Genomic DNA, 23,454 nt, shown 5'->3' with positions numbered 1-23,454 from the left:
ATTACATGAGTAAATTGAGTACATATAGAGAGATTCAATTATAAGAGAACATGTCTTATTTTAAAATATGGCAAACTAGAATCTTTATTTTAACTACCCATATACTATGAGTGAGCAGAATCAATAGAGTATGATAAGTATTGACTTCATTCTGATTAACTCATGTGTAAATAACATCCTTAGCTACTACTCTTACTATAATGAACCACGAACTAATTAATTCTTTTGCTTAATTGTAAAAATCCTTCTATTACTCCTTTTGTTCAGGAGCTTAATCTGAACATTAGTGTTTCTTGATCAAGCTACCAATATTTTGGTTGGTGTTTTTTTATTTGATCGCTTTTGATTGTATTATACTTGTGTATATATATATATATGGGGTGAATTTTGAGTATGTTTCTTTGATGAGTACTAGCTTATTATCAATTTTGTGCAGCTATATGATTTAAATAGTACCTGAACTTATTTCTTTAAGAGAAATGTTTTGATGAAATTTATCCAGTAGTATGCCTTGGCCAAATTAAATTAAGTAAAATGATATAATAAAGAAGCATCTTTGCATATGATATGTGTAATTGTGTATACACTTTTTGACTTAATTGGCATGGTTAATATATGGATTAATAAGTAGTTTGTGTGAATTGGATAGTTCTTATTATTAACTTGTAGATGACAAAATTTTTTTGTTCTCTATTTTTATAATTTATTATTATAGTTTTGACTACAAAAAGCTATCAGTATGTAAAATAATAGTCCTAAAAGAAATATAAAGAATGGTACTTTGTATTTTAGAGTTTTAGGCTAACACCAAAATCCTAAGCATTAGCTATACTTTGATATTTTTTCGGAAGTGGAGGTGATTAACTTGGCATAATTTGATTGTTTTTAACTTATAAACTTTTTCTTGATTTTATAACTAACTATTTTTTTGCTTTTATGTTGTTACGGACTATCTTTTATTTTTAATTTCAAGAATGAATAGAGATCGAACTTGGATGAACCACAATGGTATAAAGGATAGAAGAAAACCAGAGTATAAAGCAGGAGTCGACGAGTTTTTAAAGTTTGCTTATAGGGAAAAAAATAATGACACCTTGTTGAAATGTCCTTATTTAAATTGTAGATTGAGTTTGGCCCATGATCGAAAAACTATGTAATGCCACTTACTAGTATATGGTATAGATAGTAGTTATAACCCATGGGTGAGTCACGGAGAAAGTGGTGGGCTAGATGTTAATAATGAAGATGATAACACGATGGAGGCCTCAGATAATGACGATGACGATGATATACCATTTGATGACATGGCTCCATTGGTTTTTGATGCCACAAATGCATGGAATAATAGTACAACTTATGAGGTTCCTGGTGATGGTGGTAATCCCATGGAGTTTGGTTCTAGTAGTGGCAATGATGAAACTCCTAATAAGGAGTTAATGACATTGCTCGAAGACATGGAGGCCGAATTATATCCAGGGTGCAAGACATTTAAGAGATTAGAGTTTCTTATCACATTACTACACATTAAAGTTAATAACAAGTGGAGTGATAAGTCTTTTTCAATGTTATTGAATACATTACATATGGCATTTAATCATGATAAAAAATTTCCATCAAATTCTTATGAATCAAAAAAATATACAAAAGCATTAGGATTGGATTATGTAAAGATCGATGCATGTGTTAACCATTGCATTTTGTATCGAAAGAAGTTTGCAAATGAAGAAAAATGCCCTAAATGCTTGACTCCTAAATGGAAGGAAAAAGTTGTGCAAGGTGGTGATGTGTCTTCTAGTGACGAAGACGAGGGTGTTGTTGAAAAGAAAACTCGAATTCCTCAATTAGTTTTACGTCATTTTCCTCTCATTCCAAGGTTGCAAAGGATGTTTGTCTCCACAAAGTTAGCAAAGGACATGCGATGGCATAAGGATGAATGCTCAAAAGATGAGGTAATGAGACACCCAGCTGATTCAGAAGCATGGAAGTCCTTGGATAAAATATATCCAGACTTTGTTGTTGATGCTCGTAACATACGCTTGGGTTTGTCAAGAGATGGCTTTAATCCTGGTGCTAACATGAGTAGCAGATATAGCGTTTGGCCAGTGATGTTAGTTTCATATAACTTACCTCCTTGGATGTGCATGAAAAGTGATAACATGATATTATCTTTGCTAATCCCCGGTCCCAAATCTCCGGGAAATGAAATAGATGTTTTTTTGCAACCTCTAATGAATGAACTAAAGGAATTGTGGGAGATAGGGGTAAAATTTTTTGATGCTCATGCCAAAGAGACATTTAATATGCGAGCAGTGTTGTTGTGGACTATTAGTGACTTTCCAATTTATGCTAATCTCTCTTGTTGGAGTACTAAAGGAGAACGTGCATGCCCTAATTGTCATAAAGATACAACGTCAGCTTGGTTAAAACATGGGCGCAAATATTGTTATATGGATAATTGAGTGTTTTTAGAGCCAGATCACAAATGGAGACGTAATAGGAATTTGTTTGGTGGAAAAGTTGAACGGGTCCTCCTCCTACTCCACTTACAGGACATGATGTTTTAGAGCAATTAAGTGGCTATTCAAATGTGGAATTTGGAAAAGGTGTTACCAGAAAACGAAAGAGAGGCGAACAATACATTGTGCATCAATGGAAGAAAATAAGTGTTTTCTTTCAATTGCCATATTGGAGACATCTTTTAGTGCGACACAACTTAGATGTTATGCATATAGAAAAAAATGTTTGTGAAAGTATATTAGGCACACTACTTAATTTTTCAGGGAAGAATAAAGACACCTTAAATGTGCGATTGGACTTAGATGATATGAAGATGCATAGTCAATTACGTGCAAAGCATTTAGGAGATAAAAAATATAAAATCCCTCCAGCAACATACAACCTAACTTTGAATGAACGAAGAAAAATAGTCACCTTTTTGTCTAACTTAGCTTTTCCTGATGCATATGGTTCAAATATATCGCGGTGTACATCTTTACAAGATGGAAATATCATGGGAATGAAAACTCATGACTTCCATGTTTTCATGCAAGATTTGCTTACCCCCGCCTTTAAGGGTGTCATAAATGAGAAAGTCTTGGAGCCTTTAAGGGAGCTCAGTTTATTTTTCAAGCAATTATGCTTAAAAACTTTGAAGGTTTCCGATTTAGAGCGAATGGAATCAATTATCGCAATCACCTTGTGCAAGTTAGAACGTATATTCGTTCCTACATTTTTTGATGTAATGATACATCTTCCAATTCACTTGGCCACTGAGGCTAGGATCGCTGGCCTAGTACATTATCGATGGATGTATCGTTTTTAAAGGTAAGGTTTTAATTTATATAAAAATGGAGGTTTTATATGTAAATAAATACTTGTAGATTATAACTAACTTTTTTTTGAAAAAGGGCGATGAGGACATCTAAATCATATGTACGGAACAAAGCTCACCCTGAAGCTTCAATGGCTAATGGGTACATTGAAATGGAATGTCTAACATTTTGCTTAAGATATATGTCTAAGATTGAGACGCAATTGAACCGTCTAGATCGAAATGACGATATCGACCATCAACAACTCCATACCCTGTCCGTTTTCTCTAAAATGGGAAAGTCTTTAGGGAAGATAAATATAAAGCAGCTGGCGTTTGATGAATGGAAAAAAGCTCGCCTTTATGTTCTAAAAAATTGTGACGAAGCACAACCTTTCTTAGAGTAAGTGTTATGATGTGATTGATTTGAAAAAAATTATATTAAAAATATATACAATTAACTAACTATTAGTTCCTTAATTTCTTTGGTTAGTGAGTACCTAAATGATACAAGTCTTCCAAAGATTGACTTTTACAAGTGGTTTGAGAATAGGGTACGTGAGCACACCCTTTTTTTTCCTATTATATATTTTTTTTCTCTTTTCTTGATTGTTTTCTTTATTACTTATTGTGAAAAATAGATTATTAAGCTCTGGAAAGATGGGGATGTAAGGATTACCAAAGAGTTATTTTGTTTAGAAAGAGGACCCATGAAACGTGTTGTGACTTATGATGGATATATCATTAATGGATTTAGTTTTCACACCAAAAAACGGCAAAGAAATTGAAAAACTCAAAATAGTGGTGTGGTGGTTAGAGGCGATGAGGAAAGTGGAGAAAAGAATTTTTATGGGATTTTAGAGGAGGTTAATGTGTTAGAGTATGGTGCCTTAAAAAATCGAAAAAGTCCCAAAGTTGTTTTGTTTAAGTGTAAGTGGTTTGATGTGTTTAGTGACAGGAAAGGGATTAAAAAAGACAATTTAGAAGCAGTGCTTATCAATGTTACTACAAGGTTAAGAACCAATGAGTCATTCACTTTAGGTTCCCAAATTGAACAAGCTTTCTATGTGACTGCTCAAAATGAAACAGATTGGAGATATGTAATTAAGGAAAATCCACGAAACTTCTTTGATTTCCCTAATGATGAAGATACTCATGAAAGCGAATCATTGTGGGATCATGTGGCTCCAACGGTTACTAACTATGAAAATGAAAATGATGAAGACATTAATATAGTTAGGGATAATGTTGAAAATGAAGTGGTGTACGCTAATATCAACCAAGGAGATGATTTCATTAATCAGGATGAAGAGGAAGAGGAGGAAGAAGAAGAAGAGGAGGAGGAGGAGGAAGAATTGTCTGATACGGAATCTACATTGTAGGCTCTAGACGATGACCTTAAAGACGATGATAATAACAGTGATAGTTCTAGTGAATAACGTACTTAGCATATGAAAGAGTCATTTATTTATATATTTGAAACTAGTTAAATAATTAAATATGCTCAGATGCTTTCTCAAAGTTTTTGCTTTAGTTATTGTTTTTCTTTATTCTCCATAATCTTAGTTATAATGTCTATATATAGAGTATGGTTGGCTTATATATCGTCTTATAAATTTATTTTTCAGAAAATGTTGAGCATTTTGACCTTAAATTTCATTTCTTTCCATATTGCTATGATTTTTTTAGTTTTTACCTTATTAACTTTTTAACTCTTATTAAATGTTAATTTTTTTTTATAGGATAATGTCAATCATTCCAACTTAATCAGAACAAGATCAACAAGAAAATGAGATTCAATAACCACCACCAAGGTTGACTCATCGTGAAAAGCGAAGGATTGACCAAGTTGAGCTTCGACAAAAATTCCCTGATTGTAAGAGGCGTGGCCCTATTAGGGGTTTAAAATATGCTTCTAAAAGAGTAAGAAATCTAGAAGAAAAGAATACATTAACTTTTATGGATGAGCTTCGACGTGTGGTTCGGTGAAAAAGCAAATGAGTTCATATGTGATTGTAGCAATTGGGTGGGAGAGTTTTGTCCTTTGAATTCATTGTATGCCTATTACACTTGATAAAATTACCTTTTATTATTTGCATTTCTTAATGTGTATGTCAATGATTTATGATTTTAATATTTTCTTTTTGTCACAGGAATTGGGCTAAAATGGATCTTGATGCGAAGAAAAGTTTATATGATAAGATTTTGGTGAGTCAAAGTATATACAACATAATTATAAAAGTTGTATATAGTCAAATAAATTAGCTTAATAATGATATGTTCTGTCAGCTTTATTTTTAACTTGATGATTTAATAGGCAAAATACAATCTACCTGAAAAGATTGGCGGTGCGGACGCGACTGATGCATTAAGCTTTCAATGTTCTATATTATATAGGCATTGGAGGTTTAGACTCAAAGAAAATACTGTAGAGGAAAAACACAGTCAGAGGCTAGAGACAATAGACCTTCAACTATTGATCCGATACAGTGAGATTGGTTGGTTTATGATTATTGGAGTTCCCCAAAACAAGAGGTAATGTGCTTCCTTTGTTTAATTTATTGCTAATCTACTAAATATTTTTGCAATTATACTACATTAACTTGCTTGCTTAACTTGCAGGCCATTAGCAAAGTAAATACAGCAAATAAACTAAAGTTAACTGAAACACCGGCTAATGGTGCAAAGTCCACAACAAGAATATTCTATGATATGGTGTGTAGTTTTGGCCTTTTAATTCGAAAAGTATAAGTTAGACATTATTTATTGTATATTCTATGATATGGTGTGTATTTTTTTCATATGCGGATTAACGAGCCACCAATTGTTACCAGTCAAGTCGAAGGGTCGTCTGAACATGCTAAAGTGCAACAAGATCTCATATATGTGAGATTATATGAGAAGACAAAAAAGTATGTGAGATTACAAGGAAATTGCCCAGGAATATTATTGTTGTTTTGTCTTTCTTGTTACTATTTTAATAGTTATGCCTACATTAGCCTTATCTCATACTTAATATGCATAATGTTTTTGGCTGATTTCATTGAATAGGCATAAAAAAAGGACGGGAGTACTATTTGGGAACCAAATGCTGAAAAGAACTATGAAGAACTTAAAAGGCTTCACGAAAATGAAATCGCAAAACATGGTGAGGACACACTGAGTGTAAAAGATACATATATGAAGGTATTAAAACCTAAATCTGGATATGTGAGAGGACTTAGTCTTGGAGCTCGACCACCTCTAAAAGTTAGAACCCAAGGAGATGATATGGATAGGGTTCAACTTTCTACTCAAGTTCACACACTTAGTGCGTCAAATGAAGAGCTCAAAGCATCGAATGAACAACTCAAAGCATCAAATGAGGAGCTCAAAGCAGAATTTTCAAGAATGAACAAGGAAGCCATTGAACGTGAAAATAAACTAAGAGAAGATATGCTAAAAATGTTTGAGGAAATGAGGTATGTAATTTTTTTCATTGATGATTTAATTTATTTAGGCCAATGAGTTATGACGTGAGATCATAATATTGACACAAGTTTAGGTCTACTATATTGTTGAGATATTTAATGCTTGGTTGTTGTGTATATGTTAATTTCTTGTTTCTGGTCTATATGTACTGTCCGGTACCTGCTAGATTAAATTTCTGCTATATTGTGTTTTTCAATTAGTGTTATACATGGCTATAAATTTTCTACATATCTGGTAGAGTTGTGATCAAACTTGGGTTGCATTGTCTTCCGTATAGGAGACTTATCCATAGATGAACGTTGTAGATTGATAAAACTATTACATTGTCTTGTGGATAAGGGTCAGAACCATGCTAATAAAATCAGCAGAAAGTTGGTGAATGTTTAAAATTATACATGAGGATAAACGAGTATGTTGAGCAACCACTCAAAGGATTGGAACCCAAGGTTAAAAAGCTCTAATTCAACTATTACTACTTTTAATATAATACAGTTGATGTGAAGGCTGAGAAGCTAACAACTATAGTACATGTTCAAGAATATCAGAATATGGTAATCTAAATGGGAAGATAAACTAACATTTTTTAAAGTCCTTTTGTAAGCTAGACAAGAAGATACCAGTTTGTGTTTTTTGGTATTTTGGCTAGTATATGTTTTCAATTTGATGCTATTTTTTTTAATTTATTTTTGTTTTTATTGATTGTATTGTATTAATGAGTGTCATTTATGGCACTCTTAGGCTAGGTTTTCTTTATAGTTTTACTCTCAATTTTTGTCTTTTTTGCCGTGTTTTTATATAATAATGCTTGCTTTGCGTGTTTGTGTGTAAGTTTTAATGGTTTTCTTGTCATTTTGTTCATTTCTTGTCTCTTTCTCTCACTTATTTGTTTCCTTGACTTGTTTTGTAGGTGTGTTGAGTTTCCCGAGGTTTGATCACCAAGGAGAAAGATCGAGCGCATTCAAGAAAGTTGATGGAGCTAAGTTCGGGATTCCAAATATGCAATTCAAGCTAGCTCCGCAAGCTCGAGGGCCTTGGAAGCGATGCTTTGGCTTGAGGCGTTCAAGTGCTTGGAAGATAAAGGAGCTGCCCTTCTCACGAGCATCGCCTCGAGTGCACCAATGATAGGGATGCTCGGGAGCGCGGAGATTGATCGAGCAAGCGAATAAGGCAAGGCCACGAGCACCAAGCAGGGGTGCGCGCGCGGCACAGGGGGTGCGTGCGCGCGCGGCTTGGGTTGTGCACACGCACTGCCTGTCCCGACCCCCTTTGCTAGATTCTTCTATTTATACCCTTAGACTTTTCCTTTTTAGGGGGATGACTTATTTTTTACTTGACACTTATTTTCCAGATTTAGAAGAGAGAGAAAGTAGAGAGAGAAGCTTAAGATTACTTGATTGTTCTTGAATTTGATCTTTGATTTCAACTTGATCTTGGATTTCTTCTTCTTATCAATTAAAGTTTGTGAGATTTCTTTCCTTTGAATTTACTTTTATTGCAATTTCCTTTAATTCTTGAATGTTTGATTTAAATTTCATTCTTTACCTTAGAATTTGTTGAGTGATTGAATTCCTTCTTGATTAAACTTGAAATGAATATGATTGTGATTGAATTTGTTTTGTTTTTCAATTTCACCATGATTAGTGAGTAGATTAGTTGCTAGGGAGAAGGGGAAGCATGCTTAATTGATGATTTTGCTAGTTGATGATCTTTGATTGATTGAATTATTGCAATTAAATTGGTTGACATAGTTGTGCACGTGATTAATTAGACTAGGAGTGATCAACCTATAAGATTAATCTAGATGCATTGCAAATTTCAATGACATGAACCCTTGATTTGAGAATTGCTTTAATTGATTGAATTTTATTGTGATTTTCCTAGTTAGCCATTCATAGTGAACCCTAGCTTGGCTTATAGGAGATAGCTCTTGAATTCCTTTGGTTGTAACTATTGTTTGTCCCTTGTAATGTTTGAATTCATTGAGTGATCCTTCAATTAGCATCATCATTGAACTTGCATGTGGAACCTATATCCCTAGTGTCCAGTATATTGAATTTCTCGATTTATCTAGCTTTCTCGATACCTTAGTTACCAACCCTATCTTTCTACAATCTTCGAAGTAGCTTGACCTAGGCTATAGCTTGCACCTACTCATTCCTTTGGGTTCGACCCTTGACTTACCATATAATCGTATTAGGTTGGTCGAGTGTTTACAAATTTTGTTTGGCTCTAGGAAAGGGTAGAAAATGACCTACTTTTCCCTACGTCATGTATTAATGGTTATATTGTCACTTTCATGAACTCCCTTTTACGTGGTGAAAGAAGCAATATTTTGTAGCTTTAATTCTATTTTATTATATCTTTTTAAATCACGTGTATCTAAATTGTTTTACAGGAACAAATAATAAAATAAAATTAAAGCTACAAAATATACATCATAATCCTTTTAGAAATTACTAGCTGTAATAAAAGAAAATATATTACTAACTGTAATAAAAGAAAATATATTCAAAATATACATCACAATCCTTGGCTTGTTACGAAAATATTAGATACGCGTGATTTAAAAAGATATAATAAAATAGAATTATTCAAAATTCTATTTTATTATTAGGGCGACGAGTTTTTTTGTTGCCCAAAATTGTTTTCTTGTAGTGTACACCAATGACTTGAGGTACCTTTACAACCCTGTCATTCCCCCTAAAACAATTTCAAATACTCCTTCCATTTCTTCATTAACCACTTTGACACTCGTCTAACGTTTGACCTCATTTATTCAACCCACATTCACCTAACCCTAGGATGGGAAATTGTGAAATTTGTGTAACATTCAAAAAGCAAGTCTAAAAAAGAAAAAAAAAGTAGCAAAGCAACAATAAAACAATGTCTAAGGGCAAGTGTTCCAATGTCTTTGATATGAACACATCTCAAATTGCATCTCTCATTGAATACTTGGTATCGTGCCTGAGAAACATGAATGCTAAGTGAGTGATAGACTGCATGATCTGAGATTGCCCACATTCATTCAAAAGAATGAAAAAAAAAATTCAAAATGTTGAAAATAAACTTGCAAAATTCAAAATTTTCAAATTCACAATTACACACCTTGGGGGGCATACCTCGGGTCTTGAGCCTTTTTTACCCTTTCTTCTTAACTTCACCACATTACAACCCTTGAAAGACCTCTTTGAGGTGTACATACACTTGTGCAAAGTTCGTTAGAGCTACGTTTGGCCTGATTCCTAATGGATACATAAGCAACCTCACAATGAGGTGCGGCCACATTCATATCCACACATGATCGAGTCATTTCCAATTCTTATCCCTACCCATATAGAGCTAGACTTGGGGGCTTGAACCCACGTCACTTAGTTTCCCTAGCCTAAAGAGTCAGCATCTCGACTCTTCCCACATCTCTTTCCATCATCATAGCCTTTGCAGCCTCACCTTAGTATCACTTTCACACACTTCTTTCACACATATATAGCCATATCATCTTTCCCTTAGGAACCCTTTATCATGAATTCTTGTTTCCCTACCGCGCATGCTTCATAATATTTCAAGACAACATTCATTAGAAGAAACAGTGTATACTTGCTTAGCTTCCTAACCTGAGCAATGTTCATTGTTTCACGCATTGCATAATGAGCTTAGCAACATTTATATATCAATGATTTGTAATCATACAAAGCATATCGTGTTTAGCTCCTTGACCTAAGCAACACTCATTATGCAATAATCAACAATCACTTCATCAATATACGTGCTTAGCTTCCAAACCTAAGTGACGTTCAAGATCGTTTCGTTACACCATATATGATGGTTAGCTCCATGACCTAAGTTCGTTCATCTATCATGTCACATGATGTAATTGTCCTTAGCCTCCTGGCTTGAGAACATGCATCATGCATACATTATTTTCAAGACAAGTAATTCAATCCATACGATTCATTTGATCTTGCTCAGTGAGGAAAATCAAAACTTCTTCCCTTTTTCATGTCTTTTCTTTTGGGGAAGTTAAAAAAGTTTTGCAAAAATTTTCTCATCGAGGGAAGTTCAACAACAAAACTTTTTTTTTCACGTCTTTCTTTTTCGGGAGAAAGTCAGTACCCTCCACTCATGACAAAAATAATGGATATTTTTTGCTTTTGCATCTTCTTTTGCTTGTGTCTGTACACACAGTAAAATCATACACATAAACACACAATCACAAGTTATACACATGTCATGCAATGTCAAGTCAAGCTTGGTCAAGTCAGTTGGTCAAGTCAATCGTAGTCTATATGATTCCTTTGGCAAATTTTATTTTGCAGGTCTTATCTACAGCCCACGTTCGAGGACAATCGAACCAACTACAGCCCATGTTTTGGACAAGCAAACCATTTACAGCCTACGTTCGGGGACAAGCGAACCATCTAGATCCCACGTTCGGGGATAAGCGAACCATCTACAACCCACGTTCGGGGACAAGCGAACTATCAACATCCCACGTTCGGGGACAATCAAACCATCTACAGCCTACGTTTGGGGACAATTGAACCATCATCATTTTTTTAATGATCATCTCCCAAGCGAAGACGATTCACGGTGCAAATTTCTCGATACACAGAGACTTGCAATCTCATCACCAATTGTAGACACCCAAATGTGTCTCCCCAAAACCAAACCCGGTGATGAATACCTTTCATGTCATTTGATTATCGAACAAAGCAAAAGTGTGGAAAGTCTAATGATGAGGATGTTTTTATTAAAATATCTCTTCTTTCTGTTTTTGAAAATATTTCTTTTCTCACCCTGTTTTATGAAAACGTGCATTCCAGTTTAGTTTGTTCCATGAAAAGGGTCCAATAATAGTGTAGTTGGATGGGGCTTGCAAAGAGCTTTCCAACAATATATTATATGCCCAATTCCAATGAATAATGAGGAAGTTATGGCCAAAATACTAAACGGGGCCTGGTTTAATCTTTACATGCGGCCCAATGATCTGGCGAGGACCCAATGTTAATTATTATTCCTAAAGTTATTAGAATTAATTATAGTCTTCTAGAATTCTCTAGAAGGTTCTCTTTAGTCCTAATAAGATTAGAATTAATAATTATATTTTTGACAAGTTTTATTTGGAATAAAATATTATTTTATGAAAAATACGGTTTCAGTTTTCATACGGACTTTACAAATCGATTTTGATTGATTAGTGGACTCCGTGTTTGAAAGCACCTATTGTTTTCATGTTAGTCAAAAAGCGCACATGAATACGAGAAGAATGAAGTAGAGGCCTATTTAGGGCAGGTTCAATCTCTTTTAGGTTGGATTTGTACCTTCATCCCCGAACCCTATTTGGTTCAAGACCTTTTGGAGTTGACGATCTCATGGATCGTTAAGGGGTGTAATTTCACCTTGTGAACGGTTTACAAGTTCCTAAAAACTTGTTGGCGACTCTTTTGCTATAGCTTCCTTCCCTTTGGACGCCACCATGCTAAAGTGTATGATCACAATGGGGTTTAAGTTTGGGGTTAATGGCTTGAAATATTCCTTACAGTTTTTAGCGACTCCTCTGGGCAGGATTTCTATTTTAATTCTTGAAATTTAGTTTGGCAATGATTTAGAATGAGCGGATGAGACTCGAAAAGTTCTAAGTATTTCATGTGCGTAATTTTGATTAGCATTATTGTCATATGCATAAAAAAGGTCCTCATTGGATAGACCATCCGAAATGAGTAAAAAACATAGGATTTTTACACGTAGGAAATTTGAAAAATATCTTTCACAACTAGAATTGAAATAACGCTGCGAAATCTGGAAAATTCTAAGAACGTAGATACCAGCTGAGGCATGTAGGAACTAGCGTCTAGAAAACATGGCTTGTCGCCTGTAAAGTGCTTCCGTGGCTTGGTGACAGAGGTGCTTTTGCGGCAACAGTCCCTGGAGTCTGGCGCCAAGTTCTTCCAATACCGAGCCAGAACTCCGCCTTCTTGTTTTGACCATTTCTAGCAATGTTGGCTCGATTCTACTTCCTGATTGAGTTTTTCTCAATTTTCTGAAACCCATATGTGTTCTACATATGGAAATAACCCTCTCGGGGTTCACGCTCCATCTACCCAATCGAACGCTCCTGGCAACGATGGGTACATCCGAGTTTGTGAATCCACCAAACCGTATCAGTCCTAATGTTTAGTTAATTTATAGTCTAATTCGTACTTTAGCCCGAACCTTTTTAATTCATTTCACATTTATTAATTGAGCCCGACTAATGAATAATAAGCCCAAATAGCCTAAAACTCTAAAACGACACTTAAGAACACCGACCTTAATTAGGTTAAAAATGAATTTGCACGCATTTCTAGAAAAGCTGTACACACACAGTGTCACGGTGCCCAATTAGGGTTTTTCGCGGCTCTTATCTTTTCTAGGGTTTCGTGTGATCCTCTGCTCATTTCCTCTATAAATACCCCTTCCTTTCTACAGTTCAGGGCATCAAATAATTCCCTATTCTCTCTTCTATGCTCTAGCCTAAACACTACCTTGCCCTATTCTTTCACAATACTTCCCCTAAGCACTCCAAGGGGTCCATACTTTACTCGAGGTTCCGTCCTTAAACCAAGGCGTGAAAGGTAGAATTGTTTGAGGGCTTGGCCCCAAATCAACCTTAATTTAATTTAATTTCAATTATCGTTTTATTAATTTCCTTGAAGTTACTAACGTGTTTATTATTTTGTAGTTGCAAGCAAACAAAATCAAAGTAAGGAATCATGTTCCTTTTGTTTCTATTATTTTTCTAACGATTTTTATTATAATTGTCATATATTAATTGCTGGATTTATTGTTAAATCTCTTCCAATATTAATGTTAATTTCATTATATTTATTGATCACCATATTGCATGTTTAAAGAGAATATGTAATTGAAAATCACACCTAATAAGATAATTTGGACAACCAGTTTAGGTTCCTTTTTAATCTTGTTGTTTAATTAAGTGATCACAAATATTTTAGAATTATATGTGTGCATTAATCTTCAACCAATTTAGCATAATAATAGTTTGGAGCGAATTGAATATTTTGTTTATATGCCTTTGAGATCGCATGAATCTCTTTTCACTATAAGAATCGAGTAGAGGCTAATACGGGCGAATGTGACTCCATGATTCACTTCGTACCATCATTCCTGATCCTCCTTTCGTGGTTCCGAACCATATGGAGTTAGTAATCTCATGGATTATGAATGGGGTGTAACCTTCACGGGTCAATCGTTGTTGCCTATTGTTGTCCCTTTATTCGTGGTCGCCTTTTATGATCCGTGAACGGTTTACAAGTTCCTTAAAAACTTGTTCGCTGCTCCCTACTTTATGATGAATGACATTTTTGGCACTCATTTGGTTCCTTTTTGGATGATTTTTATTTAATTTTATCTCTCTTTTCTTTAGTTTTCCTTAGTTTTATTCTTGTTTTCTTCATTTTATGCTTTTTGTAGTTAGTTTCTCTTTTTCATGTCTTTTTCTAGTTTACTTGTTATTTTTCTCTTTTACTTGCTTTTTATCTTTTGCTTGTAGGTGGTAATTGATTGTCCAAGAATTCTCGAGCCTCCTCTCTACGAGTTTTCATTGCTTTTATGCCTAAAGAAGGTGCAAGAAGTTCCAAGTCAAAGGTGGATCCAAGGGGCAAGCTTCAAGGCTTTGTTTATGCCTTATTCATGGCCTTTATTCTGCAAGAAATTCAAGGAAGTTTCTGCCCACTTTGTCCTCCATCATCATCATCCTGGATGCGTGCACCACTTGAGCTAGGACGAAGAGAAGAAGGGGAGGAAACCCAGCAATGTGCGGGCGCACAAAGGGAGTGTGCGGCCGCACATTGGTCGTGTGCGGACGCACACCAGGTGCGTGCGGGCGCACATGCCTGGGTGTGTCCCGTGCGCGCCATTCTCCCTCCTCCGAGCGCCCGCACTTACGAGGGTCTATTTTTGGGCGTCATTACCGACCTTCTCCTTGTATATATAGTTATTTCTACCTATTTTTAGGAAGTGAGTTTTTAGTTAGAATTTAGATTAGATTAGATTCTAGAAAGAGAAAACATTAGTTCTTAGCATTTTTAGAGAGAGAAAGTGTGGGTTTGATGATTGAAGATTGCTTCATTTGATTTGATTTCTATCAAGTTTGTAAGGATTCTTTACTCTTTAATGCAATTCAATGTTTGATTTCATGAGTATTGTTGTTTGATTTAGTTGATTGATAGTTTGATTGATTTGATTGATTTAGTTGGTTTCAATTTGATTTCAATTGATGAATTTGGGAATGATGATTAGTTTAGCTTTGATTTTGTTGTTCTTTATGGATTGTGAGTAGTTTATTTGCTAGGGTAATGGTGAAGCATGTATTGATGATGAATTAAGGTTAATTTGGGGGAAATTGATTGAGTTGATGATGTGATTAAATTGGTTGATTGATTTTGTGCATGTGTGTGCTTGATTAGGCTTGATCACCCTTGTTATTCACACTAGATTGCATTGTGAGTTCACATTGATACGGACCATTGATTTGTGGCTTACATTTACTCGATTGAGATATCTTGTGATGTTTCCTAGCTAGTGTTTGATGTAGTTGACGCTAATTGGACCTCTAGGAGAATAGCTTGATGGGCTCTCTTGGTTGCAATTTCGGTTTTCCCTCACATTGCTTGACTTGATTGGTAAATTCCCCAAGTTGATTGAACTTCATCATTGATGCATGTGGAGCCATTCCCCTAGTGCCTTAGCATTCATTTAGTACAAGTCTTTTGCATCGTCTAGCTTAGCCTTAGTTTCTTCCATATACCCCTTCTAGATTTCGGAATAGCTTAACTTTGGCATCGTGCATTTGACCTCCATTCCCTTGGGTTCGACCTTGACTTACCGCTACACTAAATAGGGGTTTGTTAAGTTACAAATATTGTTTGATAGGGTGGGGTGGTAGCCCAACGACCTACCGTTCTCCTTCCCATCAAAATGGCGCCGTTGTCGGGGAATGGTGCTTTGAGTGCATGTTGTTGTTGAGTCTACTCCACTTTATTTGCAAAATACAAAAAGATTTTACACTTTAGGCTACACTTGTAGCCGTGCTACTAACATTTTCTTTGAGTTTTGTGTGCTTAGATCCCTAGCCATGGGAAGTAATTCAAGAGTTGCTTTGAAAGAACTTGGAGTGCCCGGTGCTTATAGGTATGAGAGCGGCATAGCTCCACCTACAACACCGGCAAGCGATTTTGAAATTAGGCCGGCAATGATCACCCTAATTGAGAGGAGACAATATAGTGGGGCAAAGAACGAGAGCCCATCGAACCATCTTAAGGAGTTTGAAAAATATTGCAACACTATCAATGTCAATGGAGTTTCTCAAGAGTTTATCCGCCTTAAGTTGTTCCCTTTCTCTCTCATAGGAAGATCTTTGGAATGGCTAGACAAAGAAGTGAAGCCCAATTCCTTGAAGACATGGGATGATGTCACAAAGGCTTTCTTGTCTCGTTTCTACCCACCAAAGAAGACGGCGGAGGCTAGAGCCTTAATCCAAAGTTTTAAGCAATTGCCTAGAGAGAATCTCTATGAAGCATGGGAGAGGTACAAGGACTACCAAAGGGAATGTCCTAACCATGGAATTCCAACATATCAAGTGATCCAAATCTTCTATAGTGGTTTGAGCTTTCAAGGTAGATCGAGCCTAGATGTCGGAGCCGGAGGGCCAATCATGAACAAGACGGAAGAAGAGGTTGTGGATGTAATAGATGATGTGGTAAGGAATTACATGGATTGGCATGATGTAGAGAGGGAATCGACAAGCACAAGTTGCTCAACCGATCAATCTTATGTCATCAACGAATTGTCCACAATGGTCTCGGAGTTAGGAAAGGAGGTGAATTCTCTCAAGAACAAGCTCGAGAGTCCTTCACAAGCTTCTAGTCTTCCCTCCCAATTTAAGGGGAGAGGTACATCTTCCTACTCTAACCCTCTTTTTGCTTCTTGTTGCATGATTAGAGAATGCTTGGTTTTTGATATGTGTGGCAAGAATGATCATGATGCTTCTAATTGCTCCAATGTTCCTTGTGATAGATATGATGGATATGAGAATGTGTATGTGAATTGTGATGATAATAATGATTTTGGACCTAGATTTAATGCTCAAAAGATTGTTGGGAATAGGAATTATCACAATAATGGGAGCTATGATAATTACAACCAAAAGAGTGGTAATGGTAACCGTGTGACCCAAGAATTTTGTGGTAACCATAACAACTTTTGTTGTAATGATCAAAGCTATGGCCAAGAATATGGGGATCATGATCAAGGTTATGGTAACCATAATCAAAATTCCGGCCAAAATCATGGTAAGGGTAATTGGAGTAATCAAGGTAGGGGAAATTTTCAAAATGATGTTCAAAGAGATACCCCACCCCAAATTTCTCCAAGGACTCAAAGCCAAGGTGATGATTTCTTTACTCAACAATCCCAATTGAATAGGCTAGAAAATTTCATGATGGATCAATCTAAGATGTTGAATGAATTCACATTGTCTTGTAATAAAATGTTTGAGGTCCTATTTACTCATGGAAAGATGCTTGAGAACCAAATTGTTCAACTAGCCAACCCTTTGAAAGATTGTGCTAGTCCATCTCTTTTTCCCTCACAAGAAGTTGATTCTAGGGAACCGATGTGTGCTATGACCACTAGGAGTGGTAAGGTCCTTAAAGAGAGTGTTCCTAAGAAGAGTAAGGAGAGTGAAAAAGAGAATGATTTGAGTGAAGAAAATAAGAATGAAGAGCCTAGCAAGGTGAGTGAGGATTCCAATGATAAGCCTAAGGAGAAAGAGCGAAAGCAAGATGAGGTTTACAAACCTAGACTTCCTTACCCCCAAAAGCACAATAGGCATAAATTGGATGAGCAATTTGGGAAATTCATCGACATGCTTAAGCAACTTCATCTTACTCTTCCTTTTACCGATGTTGTAGAACAAATGCCAAACTATGCTAAGTTTCTTAAGGAAATTTTGAGCAGTAAGAGAGATTGCAATATGGTGGAACCGGCGAATCTAGGGGAGTGCTTTAGTGCCTTTTTTCAAAACGACCTACCCCAAAAGTTGAAGGATCCCGGAAATTTCTCCGTACCTTGCAAAATCAAAGGAAAATTGTTTCAAAATGCTCTTTGTGATCTTGGTGCTAGTGTTAGTATCATGCCTTATTCCGTTTTTAAGAAACTTAAGCTAGGTGAACTTCTTCCATCCAATATGACCCTTCAATTGGCCGATCGGTCTATCAAGTTTCCTAAGGGGAGAGTTGAGGATGTTCCTCTCAAGATAGGAGAGTTCACCATTCCCGTTGATTTCATTGTGCTTGAGATTGCGGAAGATGAACATATCCCTATCATCTTAGGAAGGCCTTTCTTAGCCACTTCGGGAGCCTTGATAGATGTTAAGAGAGGTCGTATTACCTTGAGAATTGGTAAGAATGAGGAAAGTTTTGATTTGAAACCAACACATGAGTCTTTGTCCCTTGTAAAAGGAATTATGTGTGTTAATTCCCCTCGCCCTATTGATGATGTATGCACTATTGATTCTTCACATACCGATTTTCTTGAGAATTATGATGATGTGCTTTTGAGTTGTGATAGCAAGAAGGTTAGTGAAGATAAAGTGACGATTCCCAAGCTTATGGACGAGGAGGAAGTTGATATTCCTCATTGGTTTGAACTCCATCCTCAAGATGAAGGTGATCTTTCTATGAGTTTAGATGGTGAAGGACCATTTACGAAGAAAAAAAAGGCAAAGAAAAGAGCACGAGCTTCTAAGAAAAAGAGAAAGAGAAAGAAGTTGAGGAAAGAAAAGCTTGCATTTGAAAGGTCTTTGTATGAAAGGTTATCAAGCAACAATGAGAAGTTGCTAGAAGTTGAAGAGGAATTTGCTCTTTCTACTACCTTGAAGAAGGTGGTGTTCTTTGACCCTCCATGATTTAGAGGAAGGGTCGAGCTTAGGACCTTAAGCAAGCGCTTCCCGGGAGGTAACCCGGAGATTCTAACTTTTCTTTTTGATTTTTGAGTTTTCTTGTTTTTGTTTCCTTTATTACTTTTTCTTTGCTTTCACTTTTCTACTTGTTTGGATTTCTAGGATGAACTTTGCGAGATTAGATTTCTTCATGAATGCATGGAGAATGGAAGGTGTTCGTGGCACATATCATATTTTGTTCGATTCTAATCGAAATTTGAGGTAAAAGGGGTAAGAATTTTAGAAAGGTAAGATAGGAATTTCATGTTTTAAAGGTTAGAGGAAGTTGATACTTAGTGAGTTTTTGTGGTGAGCACATGAATCTTTAACTTTGAGCTCTTTAAAAATGTTTTTAGCTACTGCCTATAGTGTTCCTCATCACCATCATGATTCATGTGCGCACCCAAGTGGTCAGTAAGTATAAAAAATAAGAGGAAAAGCAAGAACGGAGAAGCACAGCAAGGTGCGGCCGCACATCAGGTGTGTGCGGGCGCGCACCTTGCGTGTGCGGGTGCACAAGCTACAAGTGCGGCTGCACACCGCTTGTAGCCGTGCCCCTTTATTTCTTCTTCCTTCTTCCTTCATTCATTACCTCATTCCTCATCTCCTACCTCACGCTCTCCCTCTCAAACCCTCCTCACTTGTGCACACTCCTCACTCGCCATTCACCATCAAAAAAATCCCTTGAATCCAAATCTTGTAGTTTAGTTTAGTTGTTTAGTTTGTTTAGTTTGCTTTTATTTCCTTTAGTTGTATATACTTCTTGCTTAGTTTAGTTTCCTTTCTTTTGTTGTTTTCCTTTATTTGTTTTGAAGTTACTAACCATTTTCTTTGTTTATAGTTTCTTTTATTTTCCTTTTCTTACTTGGTTTCTTCAAGAAGCTTTTGGATATGGAATGCAACGAGGTGGTTTCTACTTGCTTCGTTAATTTTTGCTAAGTTTGGAGCCGGTGAGATCTTTCTTATTTTTCTCTTTATTTTTCTTGGTTGCATAGAATAGGATTAGTTTAAGGGAAGTTGAATGGTTCGAGGATGGATGCTTGTTAACACGTAATGTGTTTGGGATCGATGACGATTATGTCGATCGATCACTTGTTTGTCAATTGGGATTCTTATGTGTTTAACTTGCCTTCTAGTCCATTTCATATTATTTCTCCTATTTTCCTTTTCTATGTTCCATTACTTTGCTTTTATTTTCTTTTATTTTCCCTTTCTTTTATTTTCTTTCATTTTTCTTTGTGGTATGATTTTGAGGCCTTATTTTTCACTTTTCTTTTGAATTGGACTTTGTACATTGGACTTTGTCTTTTGCATGATTTTCTTCCTAGGTTGTAAAGGTATGCACGGTTTGAGATTATGTTCTGTTGACTCTAGGATAGTGTATGCTAGGGTAGTTGGTTTGAACTAGGAGGATCATGAAGCCGGATTCTACTTGTTTGTGGTATGTTGGTAGTTGCTTCCTATAGTTGATTTGACACCATTGGTGAGTTTTTGCCACAACCTTGTGAGGTTACTTGTTTTTCTAGCCTTCAACATTCCTTGTATGAGCGGCGTGGATCCTTGACTATGCAAACCTAATCTAATAAAGCTTGATTTATGATTCTCAAACACGAGACCGAACTATCTAGGAAGGACAAAGGCACATTTTTCGGGGTGGTATTTTTCATTTTCTCTATATTTTGTTATTTTCTTTTATTTTGGGTTTACATTTGCCTTCTTGCAACCATTTGAGCCTTATCCCTTCTTTTCAAGCCACATCTTTAGTTATTTGACCTTTTGTTTCATTTTCTACCTTTCTTGATTTTTGTGAAGCAATATGATCATTTGAGATGAAGTTTGTGGTGGTTAAGTTGGAATTTTGGTTTTTATGAAAGCAAGATTATGTTATGATTTCTTTGTGAATAATGGCAAATGAGTGTGAGTAAAAGCCGTCCATTATTATAAAAGGCATGGACAAATAAGTGCAAATGTTGTAAAAGCCGTCCAAAGTTAAAAAAGGCAAGGACTTTGCAATTACAATATAAAAAAACAAAAAAAAGTGAATAGTGAAAAATTCAAAAATATTTTGATGTATTCTTTTCTCCTACTAAGCATTGAGGACAATGCTCCATTTTAGCTTGGGGGAGAAGCGTGTACGCTTTTTGTATATATTTTTGTGAGTATAGCTTCAAGTAAGCTTGGGGGTGTTGTTTTTGTTTGGTGGCAACTTAGTCTTGGTGTAAAGATATGCGCATTCTTTGCTTCACTATTAGGAAAACCACCAAATTTTAAATTTTAGCCTACCTTCACCCTTATTGCCTTATGTTACAACCTTGGGGAAAGACCTTTTGACCTAGATAGTTGAGTCACTATTCGGGGGAGGGCATCATGGGTCATTGCCTAAGGAAAGGGGATGCATAGTCAAGATTGTCGAGTAGCCTAAAAATAATTCTTTTTCCGATTCCTTCGAGGAATCATTTGGACACTCACTAAGGGGAGATTTGAGACTAGTAGGGAGAACGCGGTAAGATTGTTTGGGATGAACGTGGATTGTGATGACTAGTTCCTATGCCTAGCATACCCTATGTTTCAATCAACCTTGGATATCTTGAAACGTGCATACCTTAACTACTTGAGAAAGATTGTCATTCATTTGCTCTATAGTCTTTATGTTGATTCATTTCGTAAAGGTTTATTTTTATTTCATTCTATGGTTTGCCTCATTGATGTTTGGTACAGAGTTATGGGTAAAACTCTTAGGATACCCTTACGAGACCTCACTCGTCCTCATAGGCAACTTTGGGGTTTAAAGGGCTTGTTGTAGCTAAAAACAACCGTGATTTTTACGACAATGAGTATTAGTGTATATTCTTATCTTGAGTCTTTCTTTTTCGTTTTCAATAAAATTTTCATCCTTTCTTTCTCTTGCTTTGTTTTGCTGGAGGACGAGCAAAAGTTTAGTTTGGGGGAATTTGATGAGTGACATTTTTGGCACTCATTTGGTTCCTTTTTGGATGATTTTTATTTCATTTTATCTCTCTTTTCTTTAGTTTTCCTTAGTTTTATTCTTGTTTTCTTCATTTTATGCTTTTTGTAGTTAGTTTCTCTTTTTCATGTCTTTTTCTAGTTTACTTGTTATTTTTCTCTTTTACTTGCTTTTTATCTTTTGCTTGTAGGTGGTAATTGATTGTCCAAGAATTCTCGAGCCTCCTCTCTACGAGTTTTCATTGCTTTTATGCCTAAAGAAGGTGCAAGAAGTTCCAAGTCAAAGGTGGATCCAAGGGGCAAGCTTCAAGGCTTTGTTTATGCCTTATTCATGGCCTTTATTCTGCAAGAAATTCAAGGAAGTTTCTGCCCACTTTGTCCTCCATCATCATCATCCTGGATGCGTGCACCACTTGAGCTAGGACGAAGAGAAGAAGGGGAGGAAACCCAGCAATGTGCGGGCGCACAAAGGGAGTGTGCGGCCGCACATTGGTCGTGTGCGGCCGCACACCAGGTGCGTGCGGGCGCACATGCCTGGGTGTGTCCCGTGCGCGCCATTCTCCCTCCTCCGAGCGCCCGCACTTACGAGGGTCTATTTTTGGGCGTCATTACCGACCTTCTCCTTGTATATATAGTTATTTCTACCTATTTTTAGGAAGTGAGTTTTTAGTTAGAATTTAGATTAGATTAGATTCTAGAAAGAGAAAACATTAGTTCTTAGCATTTTTAGAGAGAGAAAGTGTGGGTTTGATGATTGAAGATTGCTTCATTTGATTTGATTTCTATCAAGTTTGTAAGGATTCTTTACTCTTTAATGCAATTCAATGTTTGATTTCATGAGTATTGTTGTTTGATTTAGTTGATTGATAGTTTGATTGATTTGATTGATTTAGTTGGTTTCAATTTGATTTCAATTGATGAATTTGGGAATGATGATTAGTTTAGCTTTGATTTTGTTGTTCTTTATGGATTGTGAGTAGTTTATTTGCTAGGGTAATGGTGAAGCATGTATTGATGATGAATTAAGGTTAATTTGGGGAAAATTGATTGAGTTGATGATGTGATTAAATTGGTTGATTGATTTTGTGCATGTGTGTGCTTGATTAGGCTTGATCACCCTTGTTATTCACACTAGATTGCATTGTGAGTTCACATTGATACGGACCATTGATTTGTGGCTTACATTTACTCGATTGAGATATCTTGTGATGTTTCCTAGCTAGTGTTTGATGTAGTTGACGCTAATTGGACCTCTAGGAGAATAGCTTGATGGGCTCTCTTGGTTGCAATTTCGGTTTTCCCTCACATTGCTTGACTTGATTGGTAAATTCCCCAAGTTGATTGAACTTCATCATTGATGCATGTGGATCCATTCCCCTAGTGCCTTAGCATTCATTTAGTACAAGTCTTTTGCATCGTCTAGCTTAGCCTTAGTTTCTTCCATATACCCCTTCTAGATTTCGGAATAGCTTAACTTTGGCATCGTGCATTTGACCTCCATTCCCTTGGGTTCGACCTTGACTTACCGCTACACTAAATAGGGGTTTGTTAAGTTACAAATATTGTTTGATAGGGTTGGGTGGTAGCCCAACGACCTACCGTTCTCCTTCCCATCACTTTATTTGTCCCTAATCGTATACGTCAATTCCCACTTCCTATGAGTGCCAAGCATATTAACATATGCTTACGTAGGCGCAATTTAAATGACGCC

The 23,454-nt window shown here is 36.2% G+C and overlaps 1 protein-coding gene and 1 non-coding gene across 2 annotated transcripts; one reads left to right on the top strand and one right to left on the bottom strand.

The window, feature by feature from the left end:
* Nucleotides 1–1,256: 1,256 nt before the first annotated feature.
* Nucleotides 1,257–3,322, top strand: LOC145583971 (uncharacterized). The gene is made up of 2 exons (XM_081640915.1): nt 1,257–2,379; nt 2,781–3,322. Exons 1-2 carry the CDS (start codon nt 1,257–1,259, stop codon nt 3,320–3,322), a joined length of 1,665 nt encoding a protein of 554 aa, XP_081497041.1.
* A 12,977-nt stretch (nt 3,323–16,299) lies between these two features.
* On the bottom strand, nt 16,300–16,405 carry LOC145587104 (small nucleolar RNA R71). The gene has a single exon (XR_014101138.1). It is a non-coding gene; the product is annotated as a small nucleolar RNA R71 (small nucleolar RNA).
* Between the last annotated feature and the right edge of the window lie 7,049 nt (nt 16,406–23,454).

This window comes from Chenopodium album, chromosome 16, assembly GCF_948465745.1.
Source record: "Chenopodium album chromosome 16, dcCheAlbu1.1, whole genome shotgun sequence".
NCBI classification, from domain to species: domain Eukaryota; kingdom Viridiplantae; phylum Streptophyta; class Magnoliopsida; order Caryophyllales; family Amaranthaceae; genus Chenopodium; species Chenopodium album.
The sequence above is the reverse complement of the archived record's forward strand: the minus strand, read 5'-3'. Positions and strand labels throughout refer to the sequence as shown.

What these genes read in the sequence shown, in the direction of transcription:
- LOC145583971 (XM_081640915.1), top strand. Translation starts at nt 1,257, where the DNA reads ATGGAGGCCTCAGATAATGACGATGACGATGATATACCATTTGATGAC. An exon ending in TTGGAGTACTAAAGGAGAAC is followed by an intron (nt 2,380 to 2,780) that starts GTGCATGCCCTA and finishes TTAATTTTTCAG; the next exon opens with GGAAGAATAAAGACACCTTA.